Source organism: Lemur catta, chromosome 2 (assembly GCF_020740605.2).
Source record: "Lemur catta isolate mLemCat1 chromosome 2, mLemCat1.pri, whole genome shotgun sequence".
Taxonomy (NCBI): domain Eukaryota; kingdom Metazoa; phylum Chordata; class Mammalia; order Primates; family Lemuridae; genus Lemur; species Lemur catta.
Window position 1 is genome coordinate 75398614 of NC_059129.1, and position 18889 is coordinate 75417502.

At 36.6% G+C, this 18889-nt stretch overlaps 2 protein-coding genes across 3 annotated transcripts in view; both read right to left on the reverse strand.

Moving 5' to 3' along the window:
- Positions 1-1752: 1752 nt before the first annotated feature.
- Positions 1753-5585, reverse strand: LOC123633005 (cytochrome c oxidase subunit 7A2, mitochondrial). Its single transcript, XM_045543902.1, has 4 exons — positions 5375-5585; positions 4100-4189; positions 3246-3330; positions 1753-1955 (listed from the first exon to the last, which is right to left on the reverse strand). Exons 1-4 carry the CDS (start codon positions 5390-5392, stop codon positions 1897-1899), a joined length of 252 nt encoding a protein of 83 aa, XP_045399858.1. The 5' UTR covers positions 5393-5585; the 3' UTR covers positions 1753-1896.
- Positions 5586-6004: 419 nt separating this feature from the next.
- The window catches only part of TMEM30A (transmembrane protein 30A), a 41806-nt gene continuing 28921 nt past the window's right edge, over positions 6005-18889 (reverse strand). Inside the window, exon 7 of one of the 2 annotated variants that reach the window (XM_045543904.1) lies at positions 6005-6117. In XM_045543904.1, the coding sequence (XP_045399860.1) occupies positions 6020-6117 (98 nt within the window). In that variant the 3' untranslated portion in view covers positions 6005-6019. Of the gene's footprint in view, positions 6118-14413; positions 17792-18889 lie in introns of those variants that run through there. The other variant, XM_045543903.1, reaches the window with a different exon arrangement.

Consider the following 18889-nt stretch of genomic DNA (forward strand, 5'->3'; position numbering starts at 1 on the left):
CCCCATCTGTAGATACAACCAACCAGACTGAAAATATTCAGAGAAAAAAAATGATCATTGCATTTGTGCTGAACATGTACAGACGTTTTATTGTTATTTCTTAAACAATGCAACTATTTACATAGCATTTATACCTATTACTTAGGTATAAGTAATCTAGAAATAACTTAAAGTATATGGATGTGCAAATATGACACCATTTTATATAAGGGACTTGAGCATCTGTGAGTTTCGCCCCATCGACACTGAGGGACAATTAGATATAATTGACTAGCTCACCTATTGCCTCTATTTAATTCTGACATTCCTATGGAAGCCTACCCTGACCACCTTATTTAAAACTGCAATCAGTCACCTACCCCCAATGGCAGCTTTCCCTTTGGTCTTTCCTTCCATAGAATTTATCTTCTAACAATCTGTACAATTTCTTTCTTTTTTTTTAGTATTAACTATTAATATCTTCCCTGCCACCCCTCATAATATAAACTCTGTGAGGGCAGGAAACCTGTTTATTTTGCTCACCAATGATTCCCAAGCAGCTAGAACAGTGGGTGGTACACAGTAGGCATTCAGTATCTGCTGACTTGAATCATCAATCTTGATACACATATAGAAGGAAAGTCCTAGGTAGTGGTTCACAAGATGGTGCTCTGCACATGGATGCATACCAGGATCCAGCGAGTCCCCAGACTAGACGGTTATGAAATCCCAGCTCTGAGCACAGCTATCTCAGACAGCAGGAAGGATTCTGCAAGCCCTGAACCAAACTGCCAATAGCAACACCATAATTCTTTTTGTGATTTTTTTTTTTTTTTGAGACAGTCTCACTCTGTTGTCTGGGCTAGAGTGCCGTGGTGTCAGCCTAGCTCACAGCAACCTCAAACTCCTGGGCTTGAGCAATCCTCCTGCCTCAGCCTCCCAAGTAGCTGGGACTACAGGCATGTGCCACCATGCCCAGCTAATTTTTTTTTTTTAATATATATATTTTTTAGTTGTCCAGCTAATTTCTTTCTATTTTTAGTAGAGACGGGGTCTCACTCTTGCTCTGGATGGTCTCGAACTCCTGAGTGCAAACAATCTACCCACCTCAGCCTCCCAGAGTGCTAGGATTACAGGCATGAGCCACCGTACCCAGCCTTTGTGATTCTTACATTCTCTGCATCTATTTACATTTTGTATTCCCTAAATATATCTTTTTGAAACATTCCTGTTATGAAAAAACAATAATGGCTACTGTTTTATTAAGTACCTAGCTACCTTTTAGGGTAAATGATAGATTTGTAGTTTCATTAGATGGTATGATAGCTTGGGAACCCAGGAAATCTTGCCTTGGTTGGTTCCTAACTTGAACTCATTATGTGTGGGGGAAAAAAAATACTGAATTATTTTACAGCCATTCTGCTAAAGCCTAATTCTAAGCTGTGGAATATATCCAATATTTAAACGTACTTTCACATAGCTGAGAAGAAAAAAAAATTTATAATTCCAGGAGCCAAAACCAACCTGCTTCCACTACTCACAGGTTCGTGGTGATGAGAACGCAAGATGCTTTCAGGTGTCAAACTCAACTGAAGTTGAAGACTATCCATTATATAATTTTGAGCCGTTAAAAGTAAAATTTCACTAAAAGAACAATAATGACGCTTTATATTTAATGACAAAAGATTATTTTTTTGCTCCTAAGATTTACAAGGCTGACCAAAAGCTGAAATTATTGGTGTCATATATCCTAAGTGATAAAATCAGACAAAGCATGGTAAAGACTGCTTTATTGGAGACAGTCAGTACAAGTCAATAAATATTGATCCCCAAAGAAGAGCTCAGTTATTTAACAGATATACTGGTCCATGAAGAGCTGAATGAAATTGAACCAAGTGATTGCTGGGATGACTGAAGTTAATCCTGCTTCTTGGGAAATGAAGCCATAGCCAGTTGATATATGGCATATGCTGTTCCTGAAAAATAAAAACAATGAAAGAACTTACCAGTAACTGACATTTAATTATATAAATCTAACATTTAAGCTCAAAAGTTATGAGAATGGCCAAGTTTGCATTAAGACTACCTTCACGAGAACACAAAAAAGTATTTTGATAGGTGTTAGCAAAATTTTAAATTTAATATAGTTTTAATATTAGTTCAATTTTATAAAAGTGATACAGCAGAATGATGTATTTGTCAACTTAATAATATATAAAATTTTGAAAAATAAGAATAGAGGTCAAAATATGCAAGCCTTCCCTAAAGTGTATTATTAATGTAAAACCACGGAAGTTAAAATAATGAAATTTAATGTAAAAATAGTTAATAACTAGAATTTTATCTTTGAAACCGTGTACCAGAATGTCTAATAGTCACATTGACTGAAAAGAATTTAGGACTTAACTTATTCAGAAAGCCCAAATATTACTATCTGGTTGTTGTCTTGATCAATAAATACCCCTTCTACTTAACTGTATTCAATTCCAGCCAAACAAGGCACCTTGGTATGAGCAGGGGAACTCTGCAATTAGAGTTCAAATCCCAACTTTTCCACACAGAAGCAATATAATTTAGGGTAATTAATACAATTGCCTCATCTTTAAAATGAGGATACATTACAGACTTCATGCAAGAGTTACAGAAGTGACAGTATGTGGCATTCCTATCAATGTAATCTGCACCCGGTAATCGCTCAAATCTTGCTTTCCCTCCTTCCCTAGAAAGCAATCATCTGAATCCCTAACTATGCTCCTACTACATCAATTTGTGATATGCCACTGCTAATACTAATGGACCTGCTTAACCCATAGAAAAAAATGTCAGAGCATTTTGCATAGGTAAAAGTTAAGTATTATTCGGTACAAGTTTTGTTTCAGTTATGTACAGGGTTTAGATATAAAATATGCTTTTATTATGCATCAAAGACAACATGTTTAAAAGCCCCTACTATAGGAGCTGGGATAGAGTAGTTGTTTTTGGCTAAAAAACAACAGCCTTCAGGGCCACTAGTGGTACACTCAGAAAGCCACCTCTATCACAAGATAATCATCAAACCTTATTGATGTATTTTTTTTAGAAGGATATCAAAATGCTCGTATACAGTATATATCAATCACCCTCTTGAGTACTTATGTGAGATGCAGAGAAATGTCCGATTCTGGAGACAAACTCTGTGTTAAAATACTGGCACAGCAAAAGCAATGAAGTTGTTAGTTATTATTACCATCACTTTTATAAACCTTCAAACATTCCAAATGCCTTACCACCAACTGTAAGAACCATGGTGATTCTATACAGGAGGGCATCAGCTACCCCGCCCTTTAGATGCACTGGAATTCCATCATCTTGCTAGGTAAAAAAAAAAAAAAAAACATTAATAGATGTGTCACTTGTTTCCAACTAAGTTTCAAAAGACTAAGCATTCATATAAAATGAAATAACGCCTTAAACCTCTGAAATGAAAATACTTTAAATATCAAAATTAACTATTTTCTTCTTTCTCTACTCCTACTACTTTAAAAATAAGAACTCCTAAAAGTGAGCAGTCTTCTTTCAAATTTGAGATCCAATAAAGATGGTCTTTCCCAGGAATATATAAATGTTAAAACTATAAAATATACGCATTGAACTCAAAAACTCAAATATAAATTAAATATAAAAGAATCATCACGCTTTAGATTTAGTCATATGGCACACTTTTTTCCCTTAAAAAAGTGAGGAAGAGATTTTGGTTTATAGTCCTAAATTATATCCCTACCATCTAATCCAGCCTCTGCCATACAGTAGATATTTAGTATATCTGTTAAATAAAGTATTTTATTTCTATGTAGTATATAAGATACAACTTTTTTATCACTTGAAATTTTATTTGGGAAAAACTAGAAATCACAGTTTTTTAAAAAAATCACTCATAATCTATTTATAAAGGCATATCGCTCTGCTCCACTAAGTCTTTCCCCAAGAGATAACCAATACTAACACTACAGTACATAACCTCGACTATTTTTTTAATGCCTATGTTGGCATATCTTCTAATTTATACACATGCTTGTTTATCCTATCTCCACCTTTTGGTAATCTAATTGCAAATAACAATCTCCTATAAATATTTCAGTACCTGAAACAGCTTTTGCTTCTCTGGAACTTTATTTTCAAAATGCCTGCGTGAAGCAGTGCTTATGGTCCTCTGGGCAATCTGACGGAGAGCCTGAAATAGAAAATCTATATATATTAAACAGATTTAGAGCCTAAAGAAACCTTCAAAACCAACCATTTCCAACCTTTCAGAGATAAAGCATATGAGATTTGTCAGTAGCAAAGTCATGGACCAGCACCCAAGTTTTTCAATTTGTTATCCATCCTCTGCTCTTCATATTACATTCTTCAGTATCCAAATACCATATCTGAGAAGCAGTTCGTGCACATTGTAACCAAACAGAACCATGATCTTTACCTGAATTGAACCAATAGCATGTTTTATCCTTGAGGAAAACATTTATTGATACACACTATTAGAGAAAAAATAGCAAACGAAAATATACTAAACTCAAATGTTGTCATAATATTCTACCAATGTTATTAAAAATCTGTTGCTTGACAGCAAAATACACTGGCATGATTCCTACTTAAAATGTTTCCCTCATTCCATTTTTTCCTAGGAAATTTTTAATAGAGCATAAATCTTTTTCAAAAGAGACTTGCATTACGTATTTAGTTAAATTAAATAATGAAACAAATAGGCAATCTACTTTCTACAACCAATGATACCGAGAAGCTAAGTAAAACTTCACTGAATAACTACAAAAGAAAATAATCGTCGTTACATTTTCCTTTTCTTTTTCAAAAATTCAGGAAAATATTTCAAGTGCTCAAAGTCGGTGGAGGGGTGAAGGGCGATGCAGAATCGCTTGATGGAAGCAATACTGCACTTTGGCCATGCCTACTTCTAAACTCCCATCCAACTGAATGATGCCAACTGCCTTTTGATGCTCGCTAAGCTCAGAACCATTGAAAACTTGAAACTTCCCAAAACCAGAGATACACAGTTCTGCTTGATGCTTCCGGGTATCAGAAACTTCCCATCTCGTCCTTCGCTTTACTCAAATCAGACCCACACGGTTAGGGGTGGTAGCTAAGAACCCACGACGAGTCAAACCCACAAGTCTCCGGTCACCCTCCTGGCCTCTCCAATCCCAACATCCACCCAGCAACGGCCTGGGGTGAGAGGAACAGATGGAAGGGAAAGTAAGGTCAGGGGAAAAAGAACACCAACCAAGGTGACTCCAGAAAACGCCTTCTGTCCCCGTTCCAGAGAGGGTTATCTGTCGTGGTCCCTCAGCCTACGCTCCCCAAACCCACCCCGGTCCCGAATGCAAGCGGAGAAGCTCCTCACCAACAGATTGCGCAGCATCTTGGCTCAGTTACTGCCCACCAACCGCAACAACGGGACACCAGCAACGAAAGATCGCCACGCCGGAACCGGAACTCCCTGCTGGCCTTGCGCAAGCGTTCGGGAACACAAAAGTTTCCGGGCGGAGGAGGGGCTTGCGCTCCTAACCATAGAGAGCAGCAGAAACAGCGAGAGCGGCGGTACAGCTCGAGCCGCTCTAGCCGGCCCGGCGGTTGTGTCCCGGGATCCCGCCGCTAACTTTTGCCGAGCACTTCTGGCCGCCGGCTCCTGGAGCCAAGCAGGGGGGACGCAGGGGATTTTTCAGATCAGAGAGACGGGGAGTACGTTTTAAGTACTGTTTTAACAAAGCTTAGATAAAAGTAATGTGAGACCAGGCTATCACAGAAAATTAATGTGTTTTGAGCGAGAAGGAGTAAAACTGAGCAATCCCTGAGCCACTGTTTAGAGGCTGAAAGAATACCGATTTGGCCAAACTATAGTTGCGAAGCTGGATGAAATACAGAACAAAAAGGGTAACTAACACCTCTTACACGGATACAGTTTTTTTCCACCGAAGAAACGGTAGAAATTGTTCCTTGTGCTGAGAATATGCTGGAAAGAAATGTGTCGGGAATACCAATTTTTATCTTATACCTTCAGATGCTGCAGAACTCCCCACGCAAGAAGTTCTTCCAGTGTCCCGAAACGGTGGGAGCGGGTTGCTCGATTCTGAGTCCGGGGAAATGCTGAAAAGGGAAGAAAATTTAATTGGGGGACAAGAAATGGGATGCAAATCTGTACTCATAAATCTTGCTGTCTCAGGTCCAGCAAGCCACTACACTACATTCCTTGGCTGGAGTTGCGAGGCATAGCAATTATTTACTGTACAGAAAGGCCGACAGTGTATCTTGCATCAATCTTGCTTAATCTCCAAGTGTCTTTATTCCGTGTGCTCACCCTCAAGGGTGTACAGATATCTACCCTGTATAAATAGCTTTCCACCTTTCTACAAACTTACAAATTATTCCATTGTCGTTTCAAATAGAAGCTAATAATATATGGGTTCAACAAAGGTGAAATGTGTGGATAAAAATTAGTAATGTTGAAATTATTCCTTGTAATTCTTGAGGTTTCCCTCACAATCTACTGTATGTTAATAGGCTCACCAAGTTACCAGTCCCAGTTCAAATTCTCTTCCTCACCAAAGTTTATAAACACCCAATTCATGTCTGACTGAAAGGTCCTAGTTTTCTACCCCCTCTGACTTACAGTTACCAAATCTTTGAGCACAGTTACCACGTGGGAATAGCTGGGACATGGGCATTCTTTTTAAGTGGATTGTCTATAACTTGAATTTGTTAAAAGTTGTATGTGCTCTCTTACTGTGTTTTCTCCATTTAGCCAACTAGATTGTAAATTTCTCAGGAATAGAGATTATGAGAATTTCTTACCAATCCCCAGCATTGCTTAAAGGGGAGTATTCACTAACCAACACGTGAATTAATGACACATTATAAATTGTGTGACAGATCTAGAAAGCTTGTCCTAAGAACCAAGAATTCACATTAAATAGATCCTAATGTAGATGTAGATCCTTATGTGCATGTCACTTTGTTCAGTACAACTTTCCCCTTTTTACTAGATCATTCTATCAATACATTTCCAAATTAAAACAAAAAGACCCTACTTTTATTTCGGTTACCATCCCATTTCTCTTCTCCTTCAAAATAAAACAGAACTCTTATACTTGTCTGTCCTTCTGATCTTTTCTTAATCCTCTTTTGGGCAGGCTTTTACTGCTCTTGTTAGAATCACCAATAGCTTCTGTATTGCTTTAAGTATCTCAATTTTCATCTCCATCTATTAACGTCATTTAACATAGTTGATCACTCCCTCATAATATACTTTTAATTTTTAATTCAGAGATAAGCCATAAATACAATACAGTTTAACATGATGGACAGCTTGAAACACAGTCCTAAGGTGGTTCTGTTTTTACAGTTGCTCCTTTTAATTTCTTTTCCTGGATCTTTATACTCTCAGCCTCTAAATTTCAGAATATCTCACCTTTTTTCTACATTCATCCCTTTTGTGATCTCATGAAACCCCATGGTTTGAAATACCGTTTGTGTGCCGACAACTCTCATTTATCTCCAGCCTGACCTTTCTTTCCTTTTAACTCAAAACGTCTTCAAGTAAATGTCTAATGAACATCTCACACTTACCAACAAAACTGAATTCTACTTTCCACTCTTTATTCCCAAACCTTCTCCTCTACAATTTTCCTTATTACAAGCCCTAAACTTTGATTGTTTTCTTTCTATCATATCATACAGCCAATTCATTTAAAAATGCTGTTTAACGAAATGTTATAGGCTGCACCTTCAAAATATAATCTGAATCGGACCACTTCTCATTATCTCCAACAATACTACTATGCCAGGCCAGGCTGTCATCATCTCTTGCTCAGAGTACTGCAAAAGTCTTTCTAACTGGTTTCTCTGTTTCCACTTTTCCACTTTCACTTGTCTATCTTCCACACAGCAATGACCCTTTTAAGAACTTAAGTTAGATAATATGACTCTGTTCTAAACTCTTGTTGTGTTCACTGGTGTATCTCCAGCATCTAGACTAGTAACTGGCGTACAGAAAATGCTCAGTAAACATTGGTTAAATTAATATTATGCTGCACAAAAGAGGGAACTTATTGAGCATAAAAATTTTTTAAATCTTTCTTAATACCTTCCAAATATTTTTCAGTCCCAGAGTTCCTCATTCATTATCTCCTTGCTCCTATTCTGAATATTGTGATTACCCTGACATAAAAAATATGGCTGAAATTTGCCTGAATGCCTGTCAGACTTCATTGGTTCTTTCCAAGCACACTTGAAATGCGTTACCAGATTTCTAAATTCATCCTCTGAACCAGAACAGTTACTTTCGAAATAGGTTCCTTTCTGAAACATCAATTTGGAGTTCTTTTGTCCTTGTTCTTTTGTAATATTAGAAAATGGTTCTTTTGAAAAATACTTCCTCCAGAGGGTTCTGAAACAGTATAACAGAATTGGCAGTATGCTATATAGAAAGGTAGATAATCTGAGGTAGGCAGTGGTAAATCTAAGTCTTGTTAATAAGATGCACATCAGATGTGAAAGTAGTAAATGAAAACATTTCACAATTACTGATGCAAAGTTACCAAACAAGTTACCCAATCTTTTATTTTTCCTTTAAAAAACAAACAAGATGACAACTCTGATTTTGATCCTGCCTGTAACATCTGTAAATCACAAAAACAGAAGAAAGCCAGAACAGAGTTTTGTGTGATTTGTATATGTGGTATGTGTGTCCATTAATTCTGGAACCATGTTTAATCTACTTCTAATTTTACAAGATCAATATAATAGAACAGCTTCATGTGAACTTTAATGTGTAACAACCACTGGTTATATTAAAAAAGACATCATTTCAATATAATTCCATATTTTCTTTATCACATAGTTCTATGGATCACCTTTGGAAAACAGGAAACATATGCTGTCTATAAATTGCTGTATTACTTATTAAATAAATAATCTACCTAATTGCAAGCCTCAGTCTTTTCATCATTAAAGTTAAGGGGTTAGACTAATGAGCTTTATCTCTGGCTCTAAAGTCCTTATATGTGATAAACAATTTCATAAAACATATAAACACGAGTCACTTCCTGTTGAACAATAATTTATTGGCTACCCATTAAAAATGTAACACTTTGCAATACATTTGGGGGAATATTTTTTTAAAGTCCCTGACCTTTGAAGCTTATAATCTAATTAGGAATATAATATACACATAATAGTAAATGTAATGCAGACATAAATGACATTTCAGGTGACTGATACAACAAAAGTTGCTATAAAAATTTCAAGAGAAGTAGCTAAGGTTTTGAAAGGAAAAAATTTTAGCAGAGTCTGGTAGAATTAGAATAAATGGAGCAGAAAATTAAAACACATTCCAGATTCTGGAGAACATGATTAACAATCTGAATGTGTATCGGGGATTCGCGGAGCCCCCGATATAACCAGGTCCCCTGGCAGTGTGCGCTGCAAGAGATGGGAGAGACAAAGACATGGGCACAAAAAGTAAGGGGAAAGGGTGTGGGCAATTCAGGGGACCACCAGCATTCTCATGAGCCCAGTGGCACTGACTGAAATCAAGCACCCATTTTAATTCTCTTTTTCATGCTATAGATTACAATGATTTCATGTGAAAAGCTCGTCGGTTACAATGTGTACAAGTTTCAAGTCTCCCGTAATAGTCACAAGATGTCTTAGCTAATCACTCTTTTATCTATAGAAGCAGGAACACATAGCTCATTACTAAGCACAACTACACCTTAAGGTAGGTATAGATAGTAGCTCTGAACTCAGCAGCTGTGGCCCATTTGCTTGAGGAACAAAGAGATTGGTACTTCTTACTGGGAGGTTAGCTCCCCATTAACTGAGGCGTTCTACTGAGAAAGGGGAGGGCAGGAGCTCAACCTGGTGTTTGGAGTTGGAGCCTGGGGCCCTTCTCCCAGGCTGACATTTTGCAATCTTCCTTTACAGCCCTGGACGGCTTTCATGTCAAGCAGCTCAGAGGATTTTTAGGCATGAGTCCTCTCAGGCTTTAAGGTGGGAGTCTGCTTTGCTGTACCCCCAGATGACTGGAATGTTGTCCCCCAACTAGACAGTTAACTTCTGCCCTTATCTCCGGCTCCTGCTCAGGCAGCATTCCTTCATCTCCTCTCCTCCCACGGCCTCAGAAATGGGATCCCTAAGCCCTGGTGGTCTTATCCCCATCAAATTTGGAATCGAGCATTGATGTATTGCAGGAACTATAAAAATAGAGGCCTAGATGGAGTGAGAAGAGAAAAAATACTGTTGGAGAGTTAGAAACTTGGAAGTCAGATCCTGAATCTGTCACTTATTAATAGTGATGTGACTGAAGGCGAGTTACATAATCTATTTTCAGTTTCTTTGAAATGGATTTAATAGTGTTCACCATCATTGGGTGATTGTGAATATTAAATGAGATAACTCCATAAATGTTAACTGTCATTATGGGAGAAAAAGGCTGGGTAAGGAGAAATCAAAAGAAGAAAAATCTAGGCACAAGGTACAGCATATGCAGAGGCAAAGAAGATGGTGTGAACAGATGTCTTGGGGAATTGCAAATTGGTTTGACAGAAGATGGAGGATTGAGGTAACAGTGGAAGGCCAATTTCAATGAATTTAAATATCTTGACGATGCCTTAGGACCATTTAAAGGTTCACGCAGCAAACTGTTAAAATCAGAGCTCTATTTCAAAATCACTCTACTAGTAGTGAAAGGCCAAACTGGACATGAGTTACTAGTGTCAAAGAGTCAGTAAGAAGGCGAAAGAAAACCTGAACTAAATCAGCAGCAAAGATGTAGATAACGGGATGGATGAGAGAACCAACTAAGAGGAAGTACCTTCAAAATTCAATGGAGTGTAGTGATTTATCGGATTGGGCAGCTGGAGAGGAGAGCTAGGGTTTCTGGCTTCTCTCAAGGTGTTGCTCTTATCATTCACTATGTTGAGGAATATAAGAGAAATCTCAGGCTAGTGTGAGATAATTCCTGTTTTGGCTTAATAACCTGTTTTGGCCTTATATGGTGAGCATAACTAAGGAATACATAAAGGAGACTAAGGAACAGATGAGTAAAAAGAAAATCAGGGGTTATTCACAGAAGCCAGATGCTAAGGATGGAGAAGGAAGGAAAATGCCTATCAAGTAGAGCAAAAAGATCAAGATAAGGGTGAGTTCACCTGATTTGACAGAAAGGATTAGGACTTGTTCCTGGAGTGCCTATTATTCTATATTTTGTGTTAAGTGCTTTTCATCTATCACTTCCCTTATTCCTCAAAACAAAATCTGTCAAGTGAGCATTGAAATCCCTATTTTACAGACAAGGAAATGGTAAATGGTTTAGGACATTAAGCAATCAGAAGGTACTGTTTGTATGTATAAGAACCATTATCAACCTACTTCTAAAATCTATACTCCTTCTACTGAATCTTTCAGACACAGGTGACGATGACAGTGAACAGTGCAATCTTGACATGAAAGCCTGACTGAAGCTGAAAATGACAATAAAATATAAACATACTGTTTTACAAGCTTTGCTGTGAAAAAGAAAGACAACACATCCCAGGGATTATTTCAGACCACTGATTCTCAAGAGTGTGGGTTGGAGGCAGGGGAGGCAGTTCAGGCACAACTTGACATATATTTGTAAAGCTACTTTGTGTGTATTTCTGGTGTTTGAACAAAGTAGCTTATCAGGCTTAGAAAGGATGTATGGGGAGTTCAATCATCTTCCACATTACCCTGGATAGAAAAGCTTGTGATATATAGACAAGCTCCCATTTATATCACTTAAAGTATATGTTTATCTTGTAAAGATTTTTTTTTTAATTTATAAAATCACCAAAAAGTGAAGGGCATATTTGATTCAAGGTTTTTCTGGGTTAAGACAGTGCATTGGCCCTAAGAATCTCTCTCTCCTCCCGCCCACTGCAGTAAAATGACTGGAAATCAAAAGGTATGAGAAAGACTACTGATAGACACATCATCTTGGATGATTCTCAAAGTCATTATGCTAAGTAACAGAAGCCAGTTTCAAAAGGTTACACATGATATTTCCATTTATAATATTCTAGAAGATAAAACCATGGGGATGGAAAACAGATCAGTGGTTGCCAGGGGTTATAAGTTGGGGGGAGAGGTGACCATAAGGGATGATATAAGGGAGTTTTTTGGGGGGTGATGGTACTTCTCTATATCCTATTATGGTGTTAAAACTGTACACTACAAAAAAGAAGTTTACCATGTGATAATCTAAAAAACAATTTTTTTTTAAGATATGGGCCTGAAATTTGGCAGCAACAGATAAGCAATTTCAACAACTTTCTGGAAGACAGAAAGCAGATAGAATATGGCTATTCTGGACAGAGGAAACTGCAATCTAAAGGGGGATACCAGTGAGAAGTGGGCTGATTGGTTCTACAACCCCTGAGAAGCTCAGATTTGGAGGTAAAAGTTACAGTAGAGACAGGGACAGGCCTGAAAATGACATGTCAAAAATCACATAAAACAGAATAGTCAAATCCCCAAGTCCTCTGCCCTCTCCCTCTCAGTCATACAAATAGGATCTCTCAGCTCCATCACTGTCTCCCACGGGTAGAAGACCAGAGAATTTTTATCTGCAGAAATTAATGGAGACAACTAGATAGAAGGGAGATGGAGGAAGTGGGTAAAAGGGAAATATGTGTGAAGTAGGAATCAGAATGTGAGGTCGAGGACAGGAAGACGTAGAGTTAAAAGCAGTAAGAAACATAAACCCCTGGAACCTCTTTCCTTCTGCAGAAAACTAGAGAATTCTTCCCCAGAGAAACTAAAAATCTCCAGAGAAAAGGTCCTCAGCCAAAGGATCTATTCCCTACCAACCACTCCCTGGCACACTGCGTCTCAAAATGTGGTCTACCTATGGAGGCTGACCTGCCAACTATTTATTACTTGTCTAAGCTTTTTATCATGAACAGGGTAACAAATAATTACTGAATGGTGCTGTGCCAATGAGGCCCATCACTTTTCAAGCACTGCCCACAAACACAGAGCTTTCAAATAGTTTGCGAGGGTTACTCATATGTTGTCGAGACTAGCTAGAAACACCAGGGAAGTTGTCTATGTGAACAAGATAAAAAACAAGTTAAAAATAGCAACAAAAAAATCTTGGTGTTAATAGAGTACGAAACAAAAGCAAAATACATATGCATATCTATATGTACACACACACACACACATACATCCTCAGAAAAATAAGATACTCTGTGAACTAAGACTAGGATACTTTGAAAACAGAATAGAAATGAAAGAAGTCTTAGAAATTAAAATATTTTTAGAAATATGTTATAAATTTAATAGAAGAAAGATAATGTTGAAAGACCAAACTGAAAAATTCTCCTAGAAAACAACAGAGAAAATAGCATATAAACAACTGGAGGAAAACAGAAGAAAACCAAGCATCAGTCTAGGAGGTCCAACATCTGACTAAGATAGGATCAAATTTCTTGAAAACAACAATGGACACTAACAAAGAAGGGAGCAATGCTTTCAAGACTCTGACAGAAAATTATTTTTAATTTGAAATTATATGTGTAGTCAAACTATCAATGAAATGTGAGGGTGGAATAAAGACGTTTTAGACATATAAGAACTCAGAAAATGTACCTTTCATATACTATTTCTTAGGAAACAGGTTATAGGAAGCTATAAATACTTTAGAAAGTGTTCTAGTAAACAAGAGAGTAAACTAGGAAATAGGAGGTCCAACACAGGGGGGCGACAAAGGGAGGTCATGGGATAAGCACTGTATAGCAGGCCAAGAGAGCAACCAGTACAGACTGGCACACAAGGACAACTACAGAATAGACCTCTCTAGTAAAAATGGGGACATTATCTGAGATTTGGGTACAAACACCCTTCAAAACTAGTGATGGGACCATGGCAGATGTGACAGAGAAGCTGAAACAATTCTAATGGGTTTGTAGAAAATTACATGGCTGTTAAAAATGAGGCAATTATTAATTCCAGGAAAAATAAAATTATGCAAAAAAAATAATCATGGTACACTGCTTTGCTCTGTAGTAAACAATTATAAACTCAAAATTAAATAGCTAACACATTTACTAAATATTATGCTGTAACTATATGTGTGTTAGAGAGCTAAAACATCATGTAACATTACCAAGAAGATAATATCTAAAACTGCATCAAGCAACAGAATAGGCATATTACTTAGACATACTGAGATAAATGACAGAAGAAACAACTTTTGGAGTCAAAGTGATTGTGTCTCGGAGGTAAGGAAAGTTCAGGCAGGGACTACTGCTTTTCATCATAAAGCGTTTAGAACTTACGGTCTGATGTTTTAAACTGTGTACACAGTTATTTTGATAAATTTTATAGATATATGAAAGGAAATAAGGCCACCATGGTCTGATTTTAGAGAAGATATTTATTTTGAAATTTCAAATGACATTAGGAGAAAAGTGATTTTTATGTTTACTGAATGGTGTACTAAAAAGGGGTTCTGAAACACTTCACTAGATCATCCAGACTCTACAAGAGACACTTAAGCATCAAAATTGTTCTTGTAATGGCAATACTTCCGTATTCCTTCTATCCTCCCCAGCCATGTTTACAAAGAACAAAACTTTACAGCTTAACCAACAAAGATGTCTTATATAATAATTCTAAGGCAATGTTTCCACAAAGATAGGAGGTAGCAGGCTGAACAGCACTCATTAACCCAACCTTTCCACTGCTCCTCACTAGTCAGGCTTTTCATTTCCTGTGTGTCCCACTTCATTATTTTCATTATCCTTGCCTCTCTATTTATTAGACATTCCCCTGGATCTAATACCAAACTTAGCCAGTCTGTCTATAACTCAGGTGACAATCTGACCACTTTCTGGTAAGAACAGATGGTTAATGTTGTCAGAGAGATCAATAAATATAAATATGGTGATTAATTTAACAATGAATGACATTTTATCAAATCTAGGCATAGAGAAGTCAAACCTGGACTCGTTGACCTTGGGTTAAAATTTGGTGTTAAACATTAGTAACAACACTAGGCATTGTTATTTTAGCAAGATACTTAAACACAGTGAAATTAATTTTATTCATTTTTATTAGAGAACATACTAACAGAATGTTATCTTTTAACATCATCAAGGTTACAAATAGACTCTGTCACTAACCAATAAACAAATAATATTCACTTAATTCTTCTCTTGGTTGAATGACTCTCTATTAGGTAGTACACAGTTATTTTTATCAATTTATTCTGAAACTACCTTATGATTTCAATGAAATTTCTTAGCTTTTATTTATTGAATAATTTCTTCTATTGGAAAGCTTTTCATATGTCAAAATATGTTCTAAATATTAATACATTCTTCAATGCCTTCTACTTAATGTAGCTGCCTTAAAATGCAACATGATTCTTTAGAAGATGAATATGACATCAATGTTTCCAAAAGATGAGCATAAAGCTTTTAAGAAAGAAAAAGAACTGTTTTCCCTTCTCCCACGCTTCACAGGGGTGATATGAATGTTCCATATTCTTCATTTTTGCAACAGGAGTCCCTCAGAGCTCAAATGGCAGAAGATGGTAGCACGGAGGGGGACTTAGGCCATCAGTGTACTTGTAAAATAGAAAAGACTCCCAATACATTTTAAAATCCATCTTCTCCACGAGAAAAGTGTTAGAAGGGCTCTTCAACTTTTCTTTAGCAACACCCTCAGTCCCCCAATTAGAAAAAGAGATGCAGGATGGGAGTCCTCTTTACACAGCACAAACTCAATCTGGAAAGACTGGAAGAAATTCCTCCTTCCCAATGTTGCACCCCCGAAAATAAACTGCCATGTACAAGAGGGACAATTTCAGAATAAATAACATTCTGAAGGACTGACAAAACAAAGAATATTTTTAGACAAAGAAGATGCCCTATGTACTCAAATGTCAGGGTAACCATACATCAAGTACTTCATGCAAGTAATATTTTTACCAGTTAAAAATCATTATGAATTACAAGTTCTTTGAACTGAATTTCATGTTACACAAAACTTAAAAAGTGTGGCACATTTCTACTATTAACTATTACATTGTTGTTTCTTAAAAAAAAAACATATATTAATCAAAATTGATACATTACCCAGACCTTTTGATTTAAAATATAACTCAAAAAAATCATTACAAACACTGAATAAACAGGCATTCTTCTACACAAACATGAGTTACTTTAGCAAAAAAAAAAAGCAATTTCAATGCAATTAAGCCACCTCTGATTAATACATACATTTTCATGCATTTGGAAAAATAAGTTTACATTCACTTTAATAAGTTCCATAGCAAACAAATTACAGCATTTATTCAATAAGGAATATTAAAATAATTCCAGTTAGTAAAAAATAAAATTACTTCAACCATATATATTATAATTTATCATGTACATAATCCAAAATTTCCAGAAATTAGGTATAGAACATCTTTCTAAAGTATGTCTTAGGAAAACCAACCAAAAAAATTGGTACCTTAACTAAAGAGAATGTGCATACATATCTATATTTGACCTATATGCAAAAAATTGAATAAAACACAGAGGAAATTAGGTTACTACTTTCAAAATTTTCTGGAATATAATATTAGTACTTCAGTCAAAACACTTACCTGAAAAATAAAAACAGTTTGAGATATTTCCAATGCTGAATTAATTTTCTGAATGTTAAATACCACAAGAATGAAAATAGTCTCCTTTGAACAATCACATCTGATTTCTAATTGAGGCAGAAGATGAAGATCTGCCAAGCAGTTTTTCCATCTCACTTGTATTTTCTTCCCTTATGAAGTGTAAGCTTCAAGGGAAGTGATCACATTCACTTCCAGTAAAAACATTCCATGTGACTTGGGGTTCCTGACTGTAACATTTGAACAAATGGAAAGAGGAATTTTAAATTCTCCAACCTGGGACCTACCTGACCTTTTCAGACATGAGCATTATTAATTCCTATGCCAGACACAAAGGTTACATATTCTTTGAAATCAATGCTAAGCTTGACAAAGAACTGTACTGGATAAACTGAATGCATGAACCACCTCAACAAAGATGGTACTTTAAGCCTTATGACAACATGAAAATGATGAAGTGTTTTATTTAGATTTGGTCATTCTTCATCTTTCTGTAACTCTGAATCCTGAAAGGTTAGCAAGTCATTATACTCATACATCTTGTAATCCCTTTCTTCACACAATAGGCACACATATACAGCATTATATGTCAATATAATCATCAGTACAGCATAAACATCGAAGCAGTAGACGCATTCACATGAAAGAGGCTCTATGCATCATATGGCCTGTCCCAATAAAAAACAAACATTAGAATGCCATTTCGGCAGTTACAGTGTTGATATAATCAATATAGCTAATTTTTTTATACCCGTCATATATTTTCATAAGTCATCCATAGGGGAGAAGCAAAGGACAAAGACTGTTTTTAAAAACAAGTATGTGCCAACTTCAAAATGACATACTAACCAGACATCAGCATTCGAAAGCTAGTTGAACAGGACTGGCCTTGATGCACATGCAGTAGATTTGTTTTCAGAATATAAAATTAAATGGTAATGTCAGCAGTATTACTACTATTTCTATATTTATGATTAATTACTAGCAGTACAACTCCCAGAAAGAAAGAGATGGATCCAATAGCGATGTAAGCAATCCCCAAAAATGGATTTTTTCCTCCCATCCATGAAATAGTGCTCAAGATCATCCGTTTTCGTCCATCAAAAGAATGTACAGGATAATCTGAAGAGGGTATAGGAAGACTTTTCCATCTCTAGTTATTTGATGTATAAAACACGATTTAAAAAGCTGACATTTAATTGCTTATAATTCATTTGTATAATTCTATGATCCACAGGTACCTTACTCATATGTTGTAAATCACAAATCAAATTATATTATCATGAAAGACTGAGTTAGCAAATTAAATGTTAGTAGTAAAAGTCAAAATATTTTACAAAACAACCAAATTTAAGGGTTATATCATTTCTCAGGTGCTTTTGCTCTCATTACACAGGAGGGGCAAAAGGCCTCAAAGGAAAGTAATGTAAAAAAATACTTCAAATGAACAGCAATGAAGCCCACACAGGAAGAGGAGGTTGACAGACCAGGAGAAAATGGAAGAATCAGGGACTAGAAGTCTCTGTGAGCTCAAAGAGCCTGTGTAGCAAAAGTGTAGTTAGGAGACTATGAGAGGGCTCTGAGCACAAGGGCAAAAAGCATGACACTAATGTTTCAACTTGCTGATTTGGAGCAATGACAACACCCATGCTGTGACACAGCTAAAATGGAGTGGAAATGAAGGGTGGACTGTTAAGGATATTTAAGAAACAGGATACCAGTGTATTGGATGAATTATCTATGTGGACCAGTTCTAGGATTTTGGTAAGAGGTAGGGTAGAGAAGATAGAACTAAGTCCCTAGGCAAAAAGTTTCTAAATTTTTCAAAAGCATCTTTTGAGTCAAGGGTTAAGTTCCATCTGTTTCTGTAGCTTCAGCAACATTTCATCCTCAAAGATGGGGCCCTATGACTCTAAATAGCAGGCTAAGTTCTGCTAACATTTTAAATCAACTCTACCCTGAGGCAGGAATGATTTTTTTAAGAGTTCTAACTAACCCAACGTGTTCTGGGTGATGCAGTATCAAATCACTAGGTATCCCAATCCTTAAAAAAATGGGCTTCTGCCTTAATTCTAATATTTAGTTCATACCTTACATCCAATTTTGATGATTTAACCTTTGATGTTTTGCAGGCCCAAATTCCTGTCTTCTCAATGTGTGAGACTGCAAGATATCCCGCATTCGTCCTGACAGTTCCTTTTTCAGTGCTGGGGCCCTGCT